Raw genomic sequence first — 25052 nt, 5'->3', positions numbered from 1 at the left:
CGAGGGTTTATACTAACTGAAACCCACAGACACCCTCCTCCCAGCCACCACCATTCTCCCCCACACACCCCTCCTCCCATGCCAGCTGCTAAGTCATGGTTCAGGGAAACGGAAACCACCTTAGGATGACAAACAGATTTTAATACAGGGACTTGGTTGTAGATATGGAACAGCTGAAAAGCCAAACGGGATGATGAGGTAACACAAGAGTTGGTAGGAGAAGGAAGCCACTGGCAGGGGATGGAGAAGCCATGGGAGGAGGCCATGTGACCAGAACCCAGAAGCTGGGGCCATCTTGTTAGGGCTGGGACCACGGTGGGTAGTAAGGGCTGAGAGAGAGGGAGGGGCTGTCCTGCGGGATCTGGGACCACGGAGGAGACTCAGCCCCTGCTCAAGACGCCACCAAAGCAGAGTGAAAGAAGGAGAAATACTCTGGTTTTGCCCTTCTTCCTACCCTCTAGTCTTCTGACAGTGCCTGTCTTTGGCAGAACTTGACAGAAGTCAGCAGAGGTCAAAGGACCTGGGAAATGTACGCAGAGAGTGAGAGAAGGGCAGGAAATGGTTCTCAGAGCACATGGGCATTTGAGTCTGAACATGGTGGAGCAGGTCCAAGGTTTAGGGAGCCTCAAAGTCTGGAAACTGCTGAGGGCAAAGAGGGTGCAGGGGGAGGGTGGGTTAGCACTTTCTGAGAGGTTGCCTGAAAGTACCTCACAAATAAGTACTTCCAGGTTTGCTTAAGATATTGATTCAGAACAGATCCCAGAATCTACCTTCCCCACTGGAACCAGTTATGCTCTTGATAGCGTTCAGGATGTCCTACAGTTCTCTTCAGGTTCAGAGACAAAATTGCTTCTCTTACTGTGTTCCCTAGAACCAAAACCAGAACTTGGATTTTGGACCACTTCCTTTCCCATTGACGCTACACTGGCTGTACCCCCCGGTGGGGGGGCCCTTCCACTTGTCCGTTCTCACTGTCTCCTATTGCCTCAAGACTACATCATCTTCTTCCTGGATGACCCCTCCCTCTCTTCCTTCTATCCACCTTCTGCTTCACATCTATACACAAATCTCAACAACATGTGTTTCTCTGGCTTGACATTCTTTGATGTGTTCCCTTCGCCCATTGGATAAAGTGCAGATGCCTTAGCTTAGCATGCAAGGCTTCACAATATGCCCCTAGGATACTTGGCTTTTATTAAAAAGATTTAGATGAAGGTCTTTGGTTATGAGTAAGAGACACAGACTCTGGAAAGATGAAACAAACAAACAAAAAAGGATGGGGTGGAGAAAAGGACTTTTGGGGAACAAGACTTAATTTTTTAGGAAAACCAAACTTCAAGAAGGGCAAGTGCAAGGACAGTTTCACAAGGGCTCTATTGCTAGGATGAAGGAACTCCAAGTATGTTTAGTTTTTTTTTTTGTCCGTCAGCTTAAGATTCAAATACCAGGAAGGGAACATCTGATTGGACTACAAGGGTTATGTGCCTGCTCCTGAGCCCATCGTGGAAGCTAGGGAAATTGGGGCAGGCCTGGGTCATATGCTCTGTGTAAGTTCCTTTTTCTGTTGGGTGAGAAAGAGCATGGTTTCCCCGAAGGAAGTTAAGGTGCTTTTACCAGAAAAAGGCACATCGATACTGAAAGGATCCAAAATAATATATATCCATCACACTCACCAATATCCAAAAGTTTAATTCAATTATGAAACTTCTTCTACATTGGCCTGCCCTGCCTTATTACCCCTGTGATCTCATCTAGAAAATCTTTTGGAAGGAATCAATCACCACTAAACAAGGGACTTTTTATAGGAACAATCTCCTGGAGGATTAATTATTACAAATCTTAAACTTGTTCCCTAGGGCTATTTATATTTTCAGAAAACTATAAAGCTATTATTAATTAAAATATCTCCCTCAGTTTTGCTCAGAATAGAACAGAATTCTGAACAAGTTGGCCTTCAGGGTAGGATGCTAGCTACATAATTCACATGTTTTAAGATCTGGGCTTCTGTAGAGCTTATTGACATTAAGATTTGAAATCTTGCTTATTATTTAAAAAAATTTACAAGCTCTTAGAATTTTGATCATTTAAAATAGGTTTTAAGTATATTACTTATTTAATCATACATTGATTCAGTTAATTAGTTAATTACTTAAGCATTTAATGAGCATTCGCTATATGCCAGCCATGCATTAGCCACCAGATATAAAAAATAAGCACAGAGACAGTCCCAGTCCTCAGATAACTCACTGGCTAGGGGCACAGTCTGGTACATCATGAATAAGGATGTTGTTAGCTTCTTATTGTTGTTGTCTTTAATCTACTTTGGAAACTGACACCCTGCCTGAAAGAGGAAAATAAAATGCCAACAGAAGCACACTAGTGCAAGTTAAAGATAAGAGTTTACAGAATATCTGATATATAAGGGCATATTGACTGGGTTTTCTCTCAAACTTGCACCTCTTTTTATGGGTGCTGAAAGTCAGCCAATCCCTAACTACATCAAGTCTATTGATTTAATTATGAGCAGAACGTCGAGGAATTGGCAGAAAGTGCCTTCCCCAGGCCTCTGCACGATGTCCTGTTGAGACCTTCTGTAGACGAGCACACTGTTTCTTCTTAGGGCTAGAATTTGGTAGAAGGTGTTACTCTTTACTTGTCTGGCTGATTTAAAAACTTCTTCTCCAGGTATTGGGACTCAGTTTGCGTTGTGATAGATACCACAGAAATAGCTGCATTACGGACATGGCCATAAAGAGTGTGACCAGGCACCACGGGCAGAGTAAAGTGGAGATATTGATCTCCATGCTGGAAACTGTAGGTGGTCTGAGGGTGCTTAGCTGTTACCCCTCCCAAAATATGAAGAATAGTGTTTCTTTTCATAGTCGATTAAAAAACAATAAAAACAAAAATCCAGGCATGTATTGCGTAACTCATACAAGCAATATGCTACCATACGAGTCACTTCATGAAATCCATCTCACCAACTGTGAAAGTCTGGCAAGCCATCATCTTGGCCCAGTATGGTGGTCCTTCCTCACAGAGCCCTCAGGGACCCCGGCGCCTTCCAGCACACTGCCTCCTCCGTCCTATTGGTGGCCCTTGAGCTCCTGGTCCCAGATGTCAGCATCTACACTGCAGGTGGAAAAAGGATCAAAGAAAAGGGGCAGAGGCCCATGCCCACTGCGTCCCAGGAGAGTTCCCTGAAGCTGCCATAGGAACCTGACTGTAGTAAGTCACATGGCCACATCTAGCTGTAGGAGACGCTGGGAAATAGAATATTCCTCAGGGCTGGCTACGTCATTTGCAGTGCCCAGTGTAAAATGAAAATGTGGAGCTCTTTTTAGAAAAAGCAGGAAAAAGTGTTAAAACTAAACATAAAGCTTTTTCCTTTTTCTGTGGGCTCTCTTTTGATTTTCATGATGGTTTTTGTTTTTGTTATTTAATGTTGTTTAAAATTGTAAATTACTAGTATGAATTTTAGTATTCTTTTTTTTAAAGATTATTTATTAGAGAGAGAGAGAGAGAGCACAAGCAGGGGGAAGGGCAGAGGGAGAGGGAGAAGCAGGCTTCCCGCTGAGCAGGGAGCCTGATGTGAGGCTTCTACCCAGGACCCCGGGATCATGACCTGAACTGAAGGCAGACGCTTAACTGACTGAGCCACTCAGGGACCCCTTACTATTCTTTATATTGTGCAATATCTGTTTTAAAGGCGAATATAAGAACGTTTTACTTTTGGGGCACCTGGGTGGCTTAGTTGGTTAAGTGTCTGCCTTCAGCTCAGGTCCTGATCCCAGGGTCCTGGGATGAAGCCCTATATTGGATTCCCCACTCAGTGGGGAGCCTGCTTCTCCCTCTGCCTCTGCCCTACCCCACTAATGTTCTCTCTCTCTCAAATAAATAAATAAATAAAAATTAAAAAAAGAACATTTCGCCCTTATGCAGAAACTTTAAAATTCCACAATTTATATTTGGTAGCTCATATACCATATTAGTATTTAATTCTTATTAGAACTATGGAAACATTGCACAAAGCTAACTCAATTGTCTTTTATTTTACTTCTTGATATGCTCACAGTTTACCAACACTCTCTACCTTTGGTTTCCTGATGAGTAAGGAAGGCCTGAAATGGGAAGGAATAGTAATTACATTGCCCTATTTTCCCCCTTCCTTCTCTGTCATCATTTTCAGTGTAAAGTGGTTAGGGAATTAACACAAGGATATGATAGGGTTCTGTTTTTTATTAAGTTTGCAAGAATAAAATGGATTTTGAAGGAAACCTATGTCATATCTTTTAACAATTCTATGAGCAGGGTATCTGTCTTAGTTCAGACTGTTGTAACAAAAATACCACAGACTCAGTGGCTTAAATAATAAACACAAATTTCCTACAGTTCTGGAGGCTGGGAAGTCTAAGGTCAAGGTGCCAGTAGATCTAGAGTCTGGTGGACCCTTCCTGGTTTGTGGATGGTTGCTTTCTTGCTGTATCCTCACGGGGTAGGAAGAGAGAGCAAGCAAGCTCGCTTGCTCTAGACTTACTTTCTTCTTTTCCTTTTTGCAACTGATTTTTTTTTTTTATTAAGTTCAACTAGCCATCATATAGTACATCATTAGTTTTTGATGTAGTGTTCAAGATTCATTAGTTGCATATAACACCCAGTGCTCATCACACCACGTGTCCTCCTTAATACCCATCACCCGGCTACCCCATCCCCCCACTCCCTTCCTTCAGTAACCCTCAGTTTGTTTCCCAGAGTCCAGAGTCTCTCATGGTTTGTTCTTGCTCTTCTTCCTTTTAATATTTATTTATTTATTTTTGAGAGAGAGAGTGAGGGGAGGGGCAGAGGGTAAGAATCTTTAGGCAGACTCCCCGTTGAGTGGGGAGCCCCATGTAGGGTCAGTCTCATGACCCCTGAGATCATGACCTGAGCTGAAACCAAGAGTCGGTTGCTCAACTGACTGAGGCACCCTGGCGCCCCTAGATTTTCCTTCTTCTTATAGAAACACAAATCCCATCATGGGGCTCCACTGTCATGAACTCATCTAAACCTATTACCTCTGAAAGGTGCCCCGTTCAAACATCATCATGTTGGGGGATTAGGGCTTCAACATATGAATTTTGGGGGCACACAAACATTCAGTCTATTCAACAATCAGTATCATCCCCTTTCTCCCATGTGAAGAAACTGGGGCTTAGGGAGATGAAGTAATGAGCCAAGGCTATAGAGCTAGTAAGTGTCAAGGTTTGAACCCAGGTGTTCTAAGGCTAAGGCCAGTTCTCATACTGCTACAGCATACTTGGGGGTTATGGGACGGAATTAAATTATGTTTAGCCAAATGGGCAGAAGACATGAACAGACATTTTTCCAAAGAAGACATCCAAATGGCCAACAGGCACATGAAAAAGTGCTCAACATTGCTCGGCATCAGGGAAATCCAAATCAAAACCTCAATGAGATACCACCTCACACCAGTCAGAATGGCTAAAATTAACAAGTCAGGGAACGACAGATGTTGGCGGGGATGTGGAGAAAGGGGAACCCTCCTACACTGTTGGTGGGAATGCAAGCTGGTGCAACCACTCTGGAAAACAGTATGGAGGTTCCTCAAACAGTTGAAATTAGAGCTACCATTCGATCCAGCAATTGCACTACTGGGTATTTACCCCAAAGATACAAATGTAGGGACCCGAAGGGGTACATGCACCCCAATGTTGATAGCAGCAATGTCCACAATAGCCAAACTGTGGAAAGAGCCAAGATGTCCATCGACAGATGAATGGATAAAGAAGAAGTGGTATATATACACAATGGAATATTATGCAGCCATCAAAAGGAATGAGATCTTGCCATTTGCAACGACGTGGAGGGAACTGGAGGGTGTTATGCTGAGTGAAATAAGTCAATCAGAGAAAGACATGTATCATATGACCTCACTGATATGAGGAATTCTTAATCTCAGGAACAAACTGAGGGTTGCTGGAGTGGTTGGGGGTGGGAGGGATGGGGTGGCTGGGTGATAGACACTGGGGAGGGTATGTGCTACGGTGAGCGCTGTGAATTGTGTAAGACTGTTGAATCACAGATCTGAAAAAAATAACGCAACATATTTTAAGAAAAAAGAAAAAGAAGATAGCAGGAGAGGAAGAATGAAGGGAGTAAGTCAGAGGGGGGACGAACCAGGAGAGATGATGGACTCTGAAAACAAACTGAGGGTTCTAGAGGGGAGGAGGGTAGGGGGATGGGTTAGCCTGGTGATGGGTATTAAAGAGGGCACGTTCTGCATGGAGCACTGGGTGTTATGAACAAACAATGAATCATGGAACACTACACCAAAACAAATTATGTAATATATGGTGATTAACATAACAATAAAAAATTTAAAAAATTATGTTTAGCCAAATAGAGCAGAATTAAAATGTCAAAAATAGGCATCTTTCTCATACGACGTTAAAAAGAAGTATAAATTTTACTTAAAATAGTAACAGAGTGCACCATACATGTTTTGTTTATTTAATTCTTTCAACAATTCTATGAGTTAGGGGCTCTCATATGCCCATTTTACAGATGAGAAAACAGAGGCATGGAGCGGTTAAGTAAATTGCCTCAGGCTCCATAGCCAAGACTCTAATCTTTGTAGTCTGACTGTAAAGACTGAAGTATTAAGCACTACTCTAGCCCTCAAGTGGCATTTACCTCCTAAGAAAGCAGAGTGAATTACTATGGAAGGCCATTTACTGAAACTACAGATTCAGAATTAGCCCAAGATTCTTTAACATAAATACTCTCTTTACTAAAAATGTTAGTTTTGGAATAAAGTTAAACTCTGGACCTATTTTCAAAGCAAATATTCTTAGAAAGGGATTGTTTATCTGTAGTCAGTTTGAAAATAAAGGGAACTCAAGCTTCTCTGTGGTGGAAGGGCTGCCGAATATTTATATCTCTGGAAAGAGGAGAGGTAGACTCATATTCTCCACCGCGCCACACATGGATTTTCAGGAAATAAGGGGAATTAGCTACCAAAGGGAGTAAACTCTCTTGTAGGCTTTGAAGTCCTAATGAATGACAGATCATAATCTGTACGTAAAAGGTGAAGTCACACGGGAGCGCCCTTTGCTAGGTATGGGTCGCTCTGGTCAGCACTGGTTAGCGGGGGGATGGGGCAGATGGGGGAGTGTGGAGGTGGGAGAAGGGATATGGAGTGTTCAGACTGTGGGTTTGGTTTGCAGACAAATACCAAAATGAGTGAGTACACTCTGTTTTTAGCAAAGAAATCATTGGGCTGGAAAGCCCTCAAAATATCAATCACTCAATAAGACCTCCTTGGGAAAACAGTAAGATTTTTGTACAGAGCCCTTTTGAAGTTAACCCATTTGGGCTCAAAATTTGAAAATAAAAGAAGAGAGCAGTCTAGGTCAGGAGGTCATTCTGAGCTACTTTCAATCCAGCAAGACCCCTGAAAGGAAAGTAGGGCCTCGCTTTTGTTAAAAAAAATGTTGGCGTTAGGATGGCAGAGAGGGCCAGGGTCCTGATTCTTCCGTCTTGTACTTCCCCTCCTAGCCCAGGGAAGGGTGGGGCGATGCCAAGACCAAGAGGTTCCTCTGTGTGTTCGGATTTGGAAGGTATTTCTGATGTCATGACAAGAACAAAAGAGTCTGGCTCTGTGTCAGGCAGGAGTAGCTGCACGCTCCCGAAGGAGAGGAGTAGGGTTTGTGTCCTCCTTTGGGGTCCACCTCCAAACCCTGGAGTTTTCCCTGAGCAAACCTAACTTTCACTGGAGAGCTTTCTCCACCAATGTGTTGGAACCCTCCTTGAACCCATTTCCGCCTCAGCTAGCACAGTCACTTAGAGTTAATGTGGTCCATATGTTTGCCCCGCATGGGGAGAGTAGTGATCATTTGTCCTCAGATTGTCCTCCTGTAAGCGGCTTGCTTTGTCTCATCCACACAGTAGTTCGGTGGCCCCCACCTCGTTTGCTCACCGCACCTCATAGCTCCGTAAACTGATCTCAGCACCTGAGAAGGGGCAGCTTTTGAGAGGTGCATTTTGCACAAGAAGGTTAGTAAACATTCTGCAGCAGTTAAAGTAACTTAGTAACAAGTGAATTAACTTCAAATGCATCCATGTGCTAATCTGTTAAGTGGAAACAAAAGGTTCCCAGAATTTGAGAGAAGAAAATGAAATATGTTTCAATCTCATTTTGAAAGCACTATATTGCTTTATAATGGTAAGTGATAAAAATGCCTCTAATTTCCCTCTGTGCTCTTTTCACTAACTGGCTGGGCATTTTCTGGGGACAGGAGAATTTCATCATATTCATGAATTCAAATTAGCTGTTCTCAGGAAAGATACTAGAATGTGCCTTTGTTGGGTCAAGTGAATTTCATGATTATATCTTGAGAGTTTGCCAGAAAAATGCCACTACTCTTCAATATTTAATTCCTCTCTAGTACATTTTCATAGCTGGATATATAATGCCACATGATTATCTTTTACTTGGTGGTGTAGCTTAAATTCTAGGACAGCAAAATTTTTAGAGACGATTTCTGTCCCTTTGATTATTACAAAATAAACAGAGCATGGTTTACCTAGGAGCCCCAGCCCTTTGTGTATTTCTTCACATTTTGTGTATAGGATTCATGGGCACATTTTATATCCTGTATTAAATCTTATAAGAAGATTTTCATTCCGCAAAATTTATTAACTACCGTCTCTGTTTCTAGATGTACATGTTTATGTACTCATCTCCCCAGATGAATAATTGTATTAAGGTATTATATACAGTATAAAATGTACACAAAAATATTAAAAGAATGGGAAAAAGGAAATAACATTTTAATTTTATTCATATTATTTATTAATGATGCCAACTCTTTTTCTTCTTTTTAAATTAGTAATAATTTATGACAGCAATCAGTTTGAACCTACTTCATTATTTAATACTGGATAAAAATATTCAAAAGTCTGATTCTTAGGTCAGTTAATTTTACTGTTTGATTTTAATAGCTGCTTTGGCTGAAAAATATACCTCATATGAGGACACAGAATAATATAGGAAAAGTATATCATTGACTGTCTTCCTCAATAATTATACTCGTGTCAACCTCCTGCATCAATTTTGCAAAGATTCATATTAAAAGTTGGCAGTTTTCCTTCTTCCTTGATGCATTTCAGTTGTTTTTTCAAACTAATGAGATAGGTTGTGTTTCTATATTTCTAAGAGAGTGTTTGAAAACCCATAGAGGTTCTTCATTTGTAAGATTTCTGAAACAGATTTAAAAATTTTAAGTTATCTCTATGTACAGTAAGACATATTATTTTCAGTAATAAAATCACATACATGTTCAAATAGTCGCTCCCAGTGTACTAATTTCCTTCAAAAGCAATTGTTCTTCGTGAGTTGTTATAGGATCACACAGTAACAATGTTTATTTTGTTTTTATTTGTTTTTTATTTTTTGAAAAATATTTTATTTATTTGAGAGAGGGAGAGCGAGAGAACACAATGGTGGGGAGGACAGAGGGAGAGGGAGAAGCAGACTCCCACTGAGCAGGGAGCCCGATGCGGGGCTCGAACCCAGGACCCTGGGATCATGACCTGAGCCGGAGGCAGATGTTTAACTGACTGAGCCACCCAGGTACCCCTGTTTATTTTGTTTTGTTTTAAAGATTTTATTTATTCACGGGCGCCTGGGTGGCTCAGTCGTTAAGCATCTGCCTTCAGCTCAGGTCATGTCCCAGCCCCACAATGGGCTCCCTGCTCAGTGGGGAGCCTGTCTCTCCCTCTCTCTCTGCCGCTCCCCTTGCTTGCTCTCTCTCTGTGAGATAAATAAATAAAATCTTTAAAAAAAAGATTTTATTTATTCATTTGAGAGAGTGAGTGTGCGCGAGAGAACACAGCAGGGAGGGGCAGAGGAAGAGGGAGAAGAGACCCCCTGCTGAGCAGGGAGCCCCACATGGGGCTCAATCCTGGGACTCCAGGATCATGACCTGAGCCAAAGGCAGACGCCCAACCGACTGAGCCACCCAGGTACGCTGAATTTTGTTTTTACATTCTTGTTAGATAGCAAACTTTTGTACTTTTGGGTTCATTGTTTTCATGCTGCAATTGACTATTTTATGGTTTCTTTGTAGGAATCTTTTTAAATGACTAGCTCTTTTTGTGGGATCAGTTAAATAAAAACAGATAATGCAATCTATAAATTCACCTCAATGGGTATTTGTAATATACAAAATATCATAGCTTGAAATGGTGAGGGTGGTGAGGGTGGTATTGTGTACCCCTCTTCGGTGAAGAGGATCCTCTGTCCTAGAAGCTCTTAGGGACCCAGATGACCATCAGAGGGTCAACATAATCCATAGTAAGCCATCTAATGCAATATAACACAAATAAAATTAAGCCTTATATTCCACACATTGAATATCTTATTTTTGCATGTTAATACACATTATAATCATACTGAATATAAGGCTTAATTTTATTCTTATTTTTTCGATTAAAAATTTTGGAAAAACAGTTCTAACATTTTCATTTTTATATTTTTTGGATGCTTCTGTTCTATAGCAGGAAAGAGACATATAAACAAATAACTGTATTCAACATGTAAAATGCTATATACATTAAGAAAAAAAGAATGCTACAGGAATGTGTGGTTGGGGAGGAGTGGGTAAGGCAGGGGTTAAACTCCAGAAGTTCAGAGGGGATACACTTGAGAGGAGCCCGAAGGATGAGGGGGAGTTTGCCGAGTGGACAAGGGGGTCAAGGACATTCAGAAAGACACAAGAGGGTAAGAGAATGTGCCTAGAACACATTCAGGAGTCTGTTAGGGTCAGAATATAGGACTCTTGGGGGAGGGTTGGACGTGAGACCTGAGATAGGGATGGGGTATAGCCTGGGAGGGGCTGCATTCTATTGGCAAATGCGAGCCAGTGGAGATTTTAAGTAGAGGAATGACCTTAGAGGAAGATACATTTCATTTATAATTCATGATCAGTATGGACATTTTGAAAATAATTATATTTTTGGCAGGTGTGGATGAAATTCTGTTTGATCGAGTTTGACAAATAATTATTGATCATTTTCTGCGTGACAGGCAGTAGCCCCAATGCAACAAAAAATTATAGTGGCACACATTTTACCTGGTTAAAGGATTAAACTGAATATTTACAGTTACATACACAAATGATTTGCTTTTGTCCTTCAAAATTATGATGTCTTTTAATATTCTTGACATCTGGAACCAGTTAGCACTAGTATTGAATTCTTAACAATGTATTTGTGAGCCAAGTATCCAAGCTAATGAACTCTACTTGAATATGGCTCCCCTCTGCTGAAGAAATAGAAGCATCCTCAATTTATACGTGCCAGTGCAGAGAGAGCATTGCCTATGGCATGGCATTAAGAGGGTAGCTTCTATTATTTGTGTCATTGGGGGAAGCTGTCAGGGTCCTTTCTTGCCTTGCCATTTAGGACATGGTAAATATTTGGAAAAGCCCTCATAGGAAATAAAAGTTATTTCTGCAAATAAAAGTAAAATATTTTTTAAAGAACATTTGGGAAAAAACAGAGGAAGTATAAAAAAGAAAATACAAAATTACCCCAAATCAGACTTCTCAGAGGTAACAATGGTTAGCACTTCATATAATCTCTTAAATCTTTTGCTATGCATGTATAAAATACATATGAAGACATAGTACATAAAACCATTGCATCCTACTTTTAAAATTTAACAATTAATGAAGATTCTCATGTCATGAAACATTCTGAAGACATTTTTAGTTGGCTGTACAGTACTGAGTTCTACAGTTACACCCTAATTTATTTAAACAACTTCCTGTTTGGGACATTAGGTTGACTTTGACTTTTAGGTATTTTCCTCTTGTAATTATAGAGATATTCTTTGGCATAAACCTTTGACTGTATCTCTGATGATTTATTTTCTTAGGATCAATTTCTAAAAAATTGAGTTAAAGGATCTCAAATCTGTGAGAGAGGTGAACTATCAAATATTTAAATAGAGCGATTGAAATTGTTCTCCACTTTGGCAAAAGTGTAAAGAGGGCCTCCGGAGGGTGAAGGAAAACTCAACTTCTTCTTTTTTTAAAGATTTTATTTATTTATTTATTTGACAGAGAGAGAGAGCACAAGCAGGGGGAACGGCAGGCAGAGGGAGAAGCAGGCTTCCTGTTGAGCAGGGAGCCCATGGGGGACCCTGGGATCATGACCTGAGCTGAAGGCAGACGCTTAACCGACTGAGACTCCCAGGCGCCCTGGAAAACTCCAACTTCTATTCATTCAGTCCTTCAGCAAATATTCTTTGAATGCCTCCTGCATCCCAGGCTCTGCCCTAGGTGCCAAGGTGCAGCAGGAAGCAAGAGAGGGGTGTTCACTGCCCTCATGGGAGTGGTCTGGAAAGTTAGAAATCACGGGTCAACTTCTTGTTTACAGTTGAGGAAACAGTTTACAGAGCCAGCCATGGAGGGCCAGGACTGGAATAAGGTTTCTGTCTGGCGGACCAAGCCTCTTTGCACCCCACCTGCCATCTGTCTCCCCTGAGTGATCTTGGGGGCATCCGTTTAGGGAGGGTTTATGGTATCTTCTGCCCTTGATGTGTTTAGATCTAGCTGTTAGCAAGGCTGTGAAGCGATGGGGCCAAGTGTGTCTTTGGGACCCTGGTGTCTCCCTTCTGTTCCATTTCACCTCTTGGCATCTCCCCACCCCCTTTCAGGCACCCAGAGACCCCAGTCTTTCCTCATGACTAGTGAAAATTCGCTTTCTGAGAAGGAACTAGTATCAGTCATTCATATCTCAACCTGCTTGAGTTAAGACACTGTGTTCCTTCTTCCAAGGGGAGTTAACAACTGTGGAGACATTTAAAGATCTCTTTTTCATTGAGGAATGTCAGACTGTTTCCAGTGGAGGCATTTGGGCGTAAGGGAGCAGATAGGACAGAGGTGCCCTCCCTCTGCTGGTCCTCAAGGCTCACAGCCTGTCTCCTTCCCATGCCCTTTCCACGGGGTTGGTCAGCCCAATCTCCACCTTTTTGTACAAGATTGACAAGGCTGGATGGGAAAGTTGAGGACAGTGTATCCACACCTTGAACGGTTTCCAGGACATTCAAAGGGCTGCTTTGGATACAGAGCTTCGTAGAACAGGGAAACCTCATTGCTGGGAAACCCCCTACCCCTGCCTTATCCTGCCCTGTGAGGAGTGTCTCTGCTAGAAAGGAAATTCAATTACGGTTTTCTGGCCACCAGAATTGAATATAGATGGACTATTTCCTCTTTGGATTCTGTGCCAAATTGTATTCCTGCTGCTGTGTTTGAAGTTAATTAGAGTCACAAATCATTTGTATTTCCCTTCTCTGAAGGAAAGCCTGCCATTGTACTTATCTCAGCCGGTTAATTGACTTACAGAGGGCTCATCCTTTTCTGAAAACACTCTAAATGGCTCTGATGGGTAAGCATCAGGCTTACACATAGATGTAATAAAAGCTTGGAGAATTCAAATTTCTAGGTCATAGAATTGGTGTGTGTGTGTGTGTGTGTGTGTGGTTTTCTCTCTGAGCCTCATAGCTTAGAGTTTTTCTTGATTTGATTGTGGCCAGTATGAGAATGGAAAACACCTATCCTCATGTAGGGGAAGAGATGTGTGTGGGCCAAGGAGAGGAAGGGAACTGGACAGAGAAAGGTCTCTCACTGCCAGGCACTGGACTGCTAGTAGTCGGAAATAAAATGTAGAAAAGCTGTCAGCTTAACGTTTGGGATATGGGGATCCCTTACATTTCTTTCTTTCTTTCTTTCTTTCTTTCTTTCTTTCTTTCTTTCTTTCTTTCTTTCTTTTTTTATTTATTTGAGAGAGAGAGAGAGACAGATAGCACGAGTGGGGAGGAGAGGGAGAAGCAGGTTCCCCGCTGAGCAGAGAGTCTGATGCAGGACTCCACATCCCAGGGCCCTGGGATCATGACCTGAGCCGAAGGCAGACGCTCTGATGACTGAGCCACCTGAGCAGCCCCCCTTACCTTTCCAATGGGGTATTTAATTTTTAAAATGGTTTCGAGAAAATTCCTGGGGCTCCTGGGTGGCTCAGTTGTTAGGCGTTTGCCTTCGGCTCAGGTCATGATCCCAGGGTCCTGGGATCGAGCCCCGCATCGGGCTTCCTGCTCGGTGGGAAGCCTGCTTCTCCCTCTCCCACTCCCCTTGCTTGTGTTCCTTCTCTCTCTGTGTCTTTCTCTGTCAAATAAATAAATAAAATCTTAAAAAAAGAGAAAATTCCTGTAAAGTAGCTTTGATATTCTGAATAACCTTTGAATTTTTTTCAATTTTTAAAATTGTGGTAAAATATACATGACATGTATCATCTTAACCGTTTTTATTGTTTATTTATTTAATTAAAAAAAAGATTTTATTTATTTATTTGACAGAGAGAGACACAGCGAGAGAGGGAACACAAGCAGGGGGAGTGGGAGAGGGAGAAGCAGGCTTCCTGCGGAAGGAATGCGCAGGCCCGATCCCAGGACCATGGGATCATGACCTGAGCCGAAGGCAGCCAATTAACTGACTAAGCCACCTAGGCGCCCTTAACCATTTTTTAAGTGTATAGTTCGGTGGTATTAAGTACATTCAAATTGTTGCACAGCCATCACTCCATTCTCTTGTGAACCCTTTTTTTTAAAAAAAGATTTATTTGTTTATTTGAGAGAGAGAGAGAGAACAGGGGGAGGGGCAGAGGGAGAGAGAGAGAGAAAATCTCAAGCAGACTGCCCCCCTGACCACAGAGCCTGACTGACGCCAGGCTCCATCTCATGACCCTGAAATCATGACCTGAGCTGAAGTCAGATGCTTAACTAACTGAGCCACCCAGGTGCCCAGGATTTCCTTCCTTTTTAAGGTTGAATAATATTCCATTGTATATATACACCACATTTTCTTTATTCATTCATTAATAGACACTTGGTTGCTTTCAAGTTTTAGCCACTGTTGAGAAATGTTGCTGTGAACCAATGTCTTTGAGATCCTGCTTGTAATTCTTCTGGATATATACCCAGAAGTGGAATTGTTGGATCATATGGCAATTCTATTTTTATTTTTTTTTGAGGAATAGCCACACTGTTTTCCATAGGGGCTGCATCATTTTACATTCCCACTAAGAGTGTATAAGTGTTCCAATTTCTCCACATCTTCACCTACACTTGTTATTAAGTAACCTTTCAATATTAAGACCCATGTAGTGAGGTTGAATTTTGGAATACGAATCCAATTACTTTTGACCCTGGTAATCCTGTGTTCCAGGTTGTCCTGTGACTCTTCTTGGATACTATTTGTAAATAGGCAAATGGGTAACTCTTCCACCAGTAAAAATGAATTACAAGGTGTATAACTCACAAAAGTTACGAAAAGTTAACAATTGTTATTGGGAGCAGGCTGCCGCACACCACGGGCTATAAATGGCAATCATGAGCTGTAAGCATCAATAAGCAAAGTCCAGAAACGATAATATATCATTAGTGAAGGAAGTAGCTGGATACTTTTGCCTGAGGTGGTGCTCCTGGTTCCCTGGGTCTCAGAGGGAATGCACTGGGTTCTAAAGCAAAAGTGCTGAGGGCTTGGTGGACCAGCAGAGGCCTGGAATCATACAAAGGAGCATCTGTGTGCAAGGAACTTCACAACTGGGGTTAAATGCCAGACTTGTGGATTTTGGAAGTGAATGTCATCATGCAACCCATATGGCTGGATGGGTCAGTTCTCCTTCAAATGTCTCTGTGCAGGCAGCAGTCCACATAGCCATTCTGCAGCAGCAAGGGTTCAGAGCACCCTAGTTCTCATCTGCTCCTCCAGCCTCCACCCCCCCCCCCCAGCTTCTTTGAGATCCTAAAGGCTCTGTTCCCAGATGCCATTTTGGAGAGAAGCAAGGGGGATGGGAGGAAATCCAAAAGACTGAACATTTATCCCAAAGAGACTCAATCATCTAACAAGAGACTAAACTCGAAGACAACTGTGACTCCACAAATTAATACATTTAAAGTTTGTTTTTCTCACTCTGCTACTCAGGCAGGTAGACCTTCGCAAGGGAGAGCAATGCGTTGTAGAAAATAAAGACATGGCAGGTTCTTTGTAACTCATGGGGTGTGACATTATGTGACCCTGCTCTACTGCTTTACCTTTTCTCCAGATGTCACTATTATACTGTCAAAAAGTAAAAATAAACCACTACAAATGCTATCTGTAGGCAGGTAATGTTCCTCCGATCTGTCCTTAAAATGAATGGGGGCAATCAATTGGAATGCTCGTTGGTGCTGAGGGTGGAGGGCAGGGGTGTGGCTGTGGGTAGGAGTTGGTACTGTGAATGGGGTAATTCTGTAGGCAGTGTAGTGGGGGTCCCAGACAGAGTCCAGGACTGTGTTAGAAGAAAATGGTCAAAGGGAGATTGGGTCACTTGCTGTTCTCCCAAGAGTCCGCTAAAGAAGAACTTTTGTCCTCTTCATGGAAATAAAGTGAATTTAAAAAGATAGGATGGCACTGACTTTCTTCAAATTTAAATTTTAATAGTCAATTAGCTATAATTTTTAAAATATTTTTATTCTGAAAACGAATTTTCCACAATAATGCATTTAGTTCCAAAAGAAATGAACTCATTTATCTGGCTTTTCTACAAAGGACAATTGAAACATTTAAGGCAAGATTCACTTATTCATCTCCATTTTAGAATGGAAAGAAAGTATCAGACTTCAGGTACTGGTTAAGTTTAACAAAATATGGGAAAGCTCTTTTTTTTCTTTCTTTTTCTGTTGGTAGTCTTCTGTGTAAAAGCTTTACATTACTATGGATATTTTTTAGTAAGACACTTTTGTTTCTGACTTTCTTTATAACCCATTTTTAAATTTAAAGGCACACAATAAAGCTTTATGTGTTTATTAAAATATACACATTTTGATAAATTTAGAATTTTCCCTTAGTATCTTGATAAATCAATATATTGTCAACACCACAGTCATTTGAAAATAAAACACACTCCATAACACATCGGCATATTATTTCTTTCTTGATGATACACTACAACACCCCATTGTACAGTGCACCAATGGGAATTAAAGACCACAAAACGAACAAACTTTAACAAATACAGCAATTTCATACCAAAAAAAAAAAAAGCAGAGAAAGACACTAGAAATTACCATCTGCAAAAAGCAAATTGTACTTCTCAAGGACCCAACAAAAAGGATACAAGTCAGTAAAATTTACAAGCTGTATTTATAACTTTGGATATGGATTAAACAGTAACGTTTCTTTTCCACAGTGAGGAAAGCTAGAACATCAAGTCCTGTCGTTAGATGGTATAACTACATGTAGGAGGACAGTATCTGCTCTCTTAAAACCTGCAGCCCCTCTATCAGCCCAGACAATTGAGGTATTTATGTGCTATTGTAGCATTAACATAGCAAGTCTTTGCTTTGGGGAGTTGATTTCTGGTGTAGATTCTCGTCTTCAGGAGCACGAGTGAGTGAGATGCGTGAACTGGCAACTGCCAATACCCATCACGAGATGTGCAAGAAGCACTCCCCTCACCTGGCTCTCTGAAGGAACACAAGTCCTTCAAAATCTGCGCTTCCTGGGAAATTCAGATGTCCCACAATTCTCTTTAGCCAATGTCATCGGTGTCAGTGTTAGGAAAGCGGCATAGAAAATAAAGCACAGAGGGAGTCCCTGATGAAAAAATCCAGGCTGCCTCTGTTTCCTAATTCTTATACAAAGCCGTTTTCTCTCCATATCGTACCAGAATGTACTAATAATGTTCTCCGAGGGTAAGAAATTACAGCTCCCTGCTTTCAGAAGACTTCAAGCCCAAAGCTGATTTTGTGAAAGTCCTCTATGAATTTCGTGATTCCATGCATGTAGAATACTGTTTAATGGTTTCTAACACTATTTTAGTTGATACTGCAGAATTATGTTCACTTTTGATGGGCTGCAAAACTTCCACTAATCCCTTTTGGGCTTTAAGTCCTAAAAGAAAAAAAGAACATTTTCTTAGATAATTTTGACAAAAGGCAGCTGCCTAGGTAGTTCAGAACGATGCATGTGTTACTCAAGCCGAGCAAGAAGAGGAAAGCATTTTAGAAAGCGGTAGCTCCTGAGGAGGAAAAGAAATTACAATAGCTTCTCCTCTGGAGTCTTAGAGAAAAAAATGGACACAGGACTAACAGTTATGTACATGGAAGGGGCTTTTTGCTCCCCATCACCATTCCAATTGAGAAATACAAAGTCCACTCTTCGATGAACAGCGTGCGGGTTCCTGCTAGCTGTGGGGCCTGTGGTTCGGGATGCGGTTTCTGGCTTTGCCTGCGGTTTAATTACAAATATTGGCTCTTTCACGGCCAGGCCATCAGTGCTTATCAGCTGGTGCCTCTCTCTCTTAGGGCCTCCAAAGGGCCCTTAAAGACAAACGGGTCCTCGGTGTCAGGGAGATACAAGCATGCAGAAGAAACCGAGGCTCCATGAAAATTTTGGTTAGAAACACCCTCTTTGACTAGTCTTGTTCCACATGGCATAAACATGGGGTTGTCATGCAGCCCTAATGTGTGTTTTCTTCACTCCCCCTCCCCCCGCCAGCCTCAGAAACTAAGGCCACTTCTGGATTGTTCGCTAGCCTGAAAACTTACATCCAAGAGAGGGCCATTAACTCTGCCTGGATTCAGTGAGTTGGTCGCAGCCCTGGCTTTGGACATGCTCCCCGACTTCTGACTTCTCCACTCTGAGATGCAAAATTAGATGAACCTGTGGCTGACCCTCCATGGGCTTCCATGGACATTTTAGTCCCTGGTAAAAGCTGGGGAGAGGGGACGCCATTTCTTCTAGACTCATGGGCTGATTCTCAAACTCCTGTAACTTCTACTTATAATGCAGAGAAAAGGTATTCCCTTGTAGACTTCCAACAAATGTGATGTGAACGACGTCAAGTTTATCAGTCCTTTTCAGGAGAATAGGGGAAAGACTTTTTTTTTTTTTGAAGCGGCTTGTGCTTTGTTTCCCATTAATTGCTGGGTTTATATCTACAGAAATGCATTGTTAAATTCAACTTTTTTCTCCCTGTGTATCTAACATCATGACCACGATGTAGACATTTGATTAGTTGTCAGTTTGTTACTAAGTAGTACAATTGGCTTCTTCACCCAATTCTATCATCTGATTCTTTTCACCAGTTCAAAGTGGCCTTGCACTCAAGCTGAGTAAAATCTGGAGCTGAGGTTTTACTTTTTAGATTAGTTAGTTAGAAAAAATTGTAAGGTTTGGTTGTTTAAAGGTATTGTTGAAAACTTTAAAATGGCTGTGAATAACTTTGTGTTGTCTGTCTACATGTTAAATGACTATGCTTCTAGGTTAATGATGAAATCAGGATTCAAAAGAAGGATCAATCATACATTGCTTTAATTTGGGTATTTTTTTCCTTTCAACATATTAAATCAATTTGAAATGTGTATGTGATCTGTTAGCACCATACACAGGTGGACGAAGCCACTGACCCAGCTTCTTAAAGCCCAGCCCTCCCTGATTCATATGTTCATCATTTCCCCGGTGCCTCCCCACCCAAGGAGAGCCAGCCAGCTGAGTTCGCTGTTTAAGTCTGTTTGTGAATAAGCCCTCACATCCTTCTCAGCGTTATTTCTTACTGTTGCATAGATCAATCATGCATACATCGTAAGCTCCTGTCAGACTAGCTTCTTGCTTTCCCTTGAAGGAGGCACAGTACACATTATTAGTCAGAGACAGCTGTCAGCCCCTCTCCTCCCTACTCATGCTGATTCTCCACTTGGCAAGCCTTTTGCCCATTTCTACCTGGGGGAAATGTTCTGCCCATTCCACAGGGCTCAACACAAAGACTGCATTCTCTATCATTTTTCCCAATGAAAGGCGGTCTTTTCCGTATTTGAACTCTCGTTGCACCTTGTAAGTCCCTCATCTCACATGTCACCTTCACTATGGTTTTTATTTATATATCTTATATATCCTATTTCCCCCATGTCTTAGGTCATACCACAGATAAGGACTCCGCAAAAAATTCTTAAATAAATAATATTTCATTTTCCTTTCATCCATCTATTCAGCCATCCGTCTGATTATTAGATATTTATTGAACACCCACTCTATGCCAGGCACATGTAGCTGGTAAAATCTAAGTCTGAAGCTTGTACGTGGGTTTCAATGATCTATGCTATTCTCTGCCCTCATGGGGAAAGATTTGTTCTTATCATGCAGGAGTGGTTCTTCATGTCCTTACCAACAATTTCACTATTTTTCAAGTTGCCCCCTCATCGGCAAATTTAGCAATGCATATCAAGATTTTGCATTTGTGCACTAAACACACTTCTAGCTTCGTCTTATCCTTTCTATTTCTGTTTTTATTTACCCAAGCTCCTCACTTATTTTTTTGCATTATATGTATTTCAATAGCCACCTTGAAATCCTTCTGAAAGGAAGCAGAGTACCAATAAATAGAATACAATTACAAAAAAAATCAAGTAATTGGTTCCACACTACTAATTCACACGATGAAACCTCCCTGGAAAAGCTCTTGCAAGAGAGAAGAATTCAATAAAATGTAGGTCTTTCTTGGACTCCATTCAAGAAGGCTAAGTTTCTACGGTAATTATAAGATGATCTTACTTTTAATGTGATTCCACTAACGTGGTCTTGAGAAAATTGCTAGGAAATGCTAATATAATCATTCTAGTAATTGATGGTATTTGAAACTGCATTGTGAAATCTGGGACCATTTCACAGAGGCTGGGAAACATGAACAAAAACATGTCAATTTACCTTAAAAAATCTTTTTTCTATCTTACTAATTTTTTTTTTAAACCAAGATTGTTAGGGAGATGACTAACTTTAGAGAAACAAAGAGACCAAGATTATAAGAAGAAGGAGATACTACTTGGGAGAAATGTCTCCAGAACCAGAGCGGTTCAGAGGATCTTCACAAAATCAATACCAATGGTGTTTACTCTGTGTTCTGTCTCCTCATGCTACAGAAATTTCATACATCCGCCACTGAACTATTGTTACCTTAATACTTAACCCTCACTACTAAAAGGGAGCTCTTTCACCCACGTTAAGATTTTGTTATTTTACACTCATATTTCTTTTTGGACATTTTTAATGAATATAGCCCCACCCCATCTATCTGGATATTTCAGGTCTCACACGTTGTATTTAGTTTAGGCAGATTTGCTGAGTCTCGAAACTAGTTCAAAACTTTGTATTCACAAAAAATTACTGATAATTAGTCCACAGTTCATCCCCAAGGATACATTTCACAGACCAGGCACTGTATCTTTAGGGTTAAGTTTAGGGAAGAGAAAACACAGCACTGCCATGCGTTACATTAAAATGACAAAATTACCCCAGGAAACCAGAATTCTAAACAATTAATACAGAGGAATGGAAAAGAAATTCTAGAAAATAGGAGTTGCTTGAATTTACTGGCATTCATTGGCCCTGGGTGAGATATGCAATTTACCTAAAATCATGTTTAAAAAAAAAAAAACTAGCTTCAACTGACCTTCTATTTTATTCTATATTAAAGCCCAGTGCATCAACTGGGAAGACTTGTCAGGCTTGCTGGTTTTGTCTACACTTGTCAGGTGCCAGCGCCGCTTGTTCCCTGCCCTGGGAGCCCCCAAGGGCATAATGTTACACTTGGTTCTATTCCCATTGCTTAGCACTTGATACAGTCTCAATCAGTGTTCACTGAGTGAAAAAGTGGATTTTGCCTCTTCTCCATAATCCTAAGGCATGCCACGATGGCACGAACCTCAACTTTTTAACAAAGAATAGCTTTACATTAGTTGATGTATTTTGGACAACTTTTGGCATAATGCTAGATCTGGGAGAGAGAGGGCGAGAAATTTGCTACTTTGCCCCCCTTTCAGGAAGGCCCACAAAGACTGTAGCTTGATCGAAACTGTGCCTCCATGTTCACGTGTGCACATCTCAGGGCGACCGAGGGAATTCTGGGGACCCAAGAGTGGAGCTGATAGACCATGTGTTCTTGCCGGCCACACATTCTCTCCTCTAGGTTACTTCTGAGAAAATTCCTTTAAGAGTCCCCGTTAGGGCCCGATGTAGACCTTACCAGGTGGGTATCTCTCTGGGCTTCAGTAAACCTGCTCTGGGAAATAACAGACGAAATATATATCTAAACGCGAGCTACTTGGGAGGAGTAAGGTTCAGAAGTGAAATGTGATCTCTCGGAATGCCATTACCTAAGTAGCTGAGTTTCAGCTGTTTTGTTTTCAGAGGGGCCCCCACCGCTCAAGTGGTGGCAAATCTCAACAAACTACACAATTTGTAATTTTGGAAATCTGAAATAGAATTTGCAGTGTGATCTCAGTGGCTGGTCACGTCTCCTTGTAAAGATTTTTATCTGATTTGAAAACAAGCGGCCTCCTTCTTCAAGGCATATTAATGCCATGAAATCATGCTCCAACTATGTCCCCTTTCATTATATCAGCAGGAGCTTAGAGGCTGGTTGAAGAAAAGGTATGATGGAGAGTTAATTTCTGCCAATGCCCTTCTGGCCTTCACGGCAAGAGATGGCTAATTATTTTTTCTGGGCATTGAAGTAGCGCTTTGATGGTCCTTCTTACCATATTGTTGGGTCTGCAAGACTGCTTTATGGTAACTCTGAAACCTCTGGGGAAATGGTCTCAGAGTCCCTAACCTTTGCTGGATCCTAAAGTTAGTCTGGAGACTGTGAGAACCTTGGTGAATAAGGAGCAGCAGCATGCGTCTTCTCCATGAACTCGTTTTTGTGAGATTTCAGGACCAAGTGTTGCTTGCTGAGGAAGTGCCAGTGTCCACCTGTGCACGTCCTCGGGGAGAAGCTCTCAGCAGGGCGTGCTCGGAGGATCTTTGCCCGGGTGATCCTGGTGGTGGAAATGCTGCCTGGTGCCCACACCCACCTGCTTTGGCACATCTCCAGGAGGAGCTGTGGCCTCAGTGTGGCTCAAGAAGTGAGGCCCCTTGCCTCTCTAAGAAGCAAAAAGATTAAACCAACAAAGCAAAGGCCTAGGAAACATTTGCTGCCATCAGCTCTGATGGTTGCACCTACGATAGAATTTCTTGCAGCCTCTGGTTTATTTATTTATTTATTTATTTTTCAAGGGGATCAGTGATGAAACCCAGGTGAAACCCTTCGACAGAACTATCCTGAAGAACAAAAGTAGCAAATGACAGGCTATGACTGGGGACTGACTCTGGGGAAAGGCTGGACTTTTGAAATGAGAGCCAAAAATGTTTTCACCCTCTAGCCCACGGGTTAAGTTACTGAAAAGAAATCGCCACCGTTTCTACACATTTCTTGTGTGTTTACTCCTACTCGGGAGAGTAATCTAACTCATCATTTGCGATCAGGGCCTCTGAGTTCTGTTTGTGTTTGCTTTTGCTCTTCGCTTTGCTACTTGTCCGGGTGTTGGCCTTAGCATCTGACATCTGCTGGTAATAGAAGCCTTTGTCCTCGGCCGGCCCGCCCCAGTTCTCCTGGCTCTCGCCCTCCGTGGCGTAGGAGAAACCCTCCTCCACCGAGAAAGGGTCATCCACGTCGTAGCGCTGGTACGTGCTTTGGTGCAGGGCTTCTTCTCGAGCGCTGATTTCGAGGGTGCTGTTCCAGATGCCGTACCCGAAATAAATGAGCATACCTGCAGGGAGGGAAAGGCACAGGCGAATAAGCAGTTGCTCTGGGATCCACGGGACTAGCGAGGAGATACTCAATGGTGAAAGCAGGGCTGGCGGTGAAAGCGGGGCTGGCGGTGAAAGCGGGGCTGGCGGTGAAAGCAGGGCTGGCGGGAGATATGTTTTCTTTGGTCTACATCGTCTCTGGAAAAACTCGAATTAGATGTCATTTAAAAATTGGGATATCTGGGGCGCCTGGGTGGCTCAGTTGGTTAAGTGACTGCCTTCAGCTCGGGTCATGATCCTGGACTTCCAGGATCGAGTCCCACGTCTGGCTCCCTGCTCAGTGGGGAGCCTGCTTCTCCCTCTGACCCTAACTCGCTTGTGCTCTCTCGCTCGCTTGCTCACTTTCTCTCTCTCAAATAAATAAACAAAATCTTTAAAAAATTTTGAGGTATCTTGCATTAAGCAACCCATATTTACGGCTTCCCCTAAAAACGTCAGGTCTCACGACACTACTCCCACATTCCTATATGGCAGTTGTGGCTGGAGGTGAGCCCTAGCTTCTTCTTTAGATAGAATGTGGGCTCTCTAGTCACCTCTGTCCCCACCTCCCTGTTCACTACACTCATGTAGGTGCCAACTAGGAATTTGCATTTTCCACCCCAGCTTAAATATCTGTGGATCACCCACCGTGGGTACCCAACCTTCTTGTAGCATTTTATTATCCCACACTTCCAATTAGGGATGCCATCTTTTATTTCACCACTGAGCAATATGTATATATTGCCCTATTGTTTACTTTGCCATTTTTCACTCACCGAAGGAGTATTATATTACTGCTACTCAGAGCTGTTCACTTTCTTCTGTGGGCTCTCAAAGCGTCTGGTGCCTGCCACTGTTATGGCCCTTAGAACGTTTACTGTGTGATTATCTGCACAGGGTAGTTCTATTTTATTTTATTTTTTTAATTTTTATTTATTTATTTATTTTTAAAAGATTTTATTTATTTGACAGAGAGAGACACAGCGAGAGAGGGAACACAAGCAGTGGGAGTGGGAGAGGGAGAAGCAGGCTTCCCCGCAGATCAGGGAGCCCGATGCGGGGCTCGATCCCAGGCCCTCGGGATCATGACCTGAGCCGAAGGCAAACGCTTAACGACTGAGCCACCCAGGCACCCCAGGGTGGTTCTATTTTAGAGACTGCAGAAAACTGGCACTTAATGTTTGTTGAACGAATGAATGAGAACTCTGATGAGCATGGAATTTCCAGCGCAACCTCCTTAGTTGATGTCATTCCAAGCAAAGGGAAGAAACTTGTTTCCTAGTTAATATGGAGCATTAACAAGGGCTAATGTTTCATTTCTGTTATAATTTTTTGAAATTACATATA

The 25052-nt window shown here is 42.0% G+C and overlaps 1 protein-coding gene across 1 annotated transcript in view; it reads right to left on the bottom strand.

Moving 5' to 3' along the window:
- Positions 1 to 23363: 23363 nt before the first annotated feature.
- Positions 23364 to 25052, bottom strand: part of SLC7A14 (solute carrier family 7 member 14) — a 49537-nt gene continuing 47848 nt past the window's right edge. Inside the window, exon 7 of the mRNA XM_028101174.2 lies at positions 23364 to 23686. Coding sequence (XP_027956975.1) covers positions 23364 to 23686 — 323 coding nt within the window. The remainder of the gene's footprint in view (positions 23687 to 25052) is intronic.

This window comes from Eumetopias jubatus, unplaced genomic scaffold, assembly GCF_037043125.1.
Source record: "Eumetopias jubatus isolate StellerSeaLion01/CBP00866 unplaced genomic scaffold, mEumJub1_p1.0 scaffold_1, whole genome shotgun sequence".
Classification (NCBI taxonomy): Eukaryota; Metazoa; Chordata; class Mammalia; order Carnivora; family Otariidae; genus Eumetopias; species Eumetopias jubatus.
The sequence above is the reverse complement of the archived record's forward strand: the minus strand, read 5'-3'. Positions and strand labels throughout refer to the sequence as shown.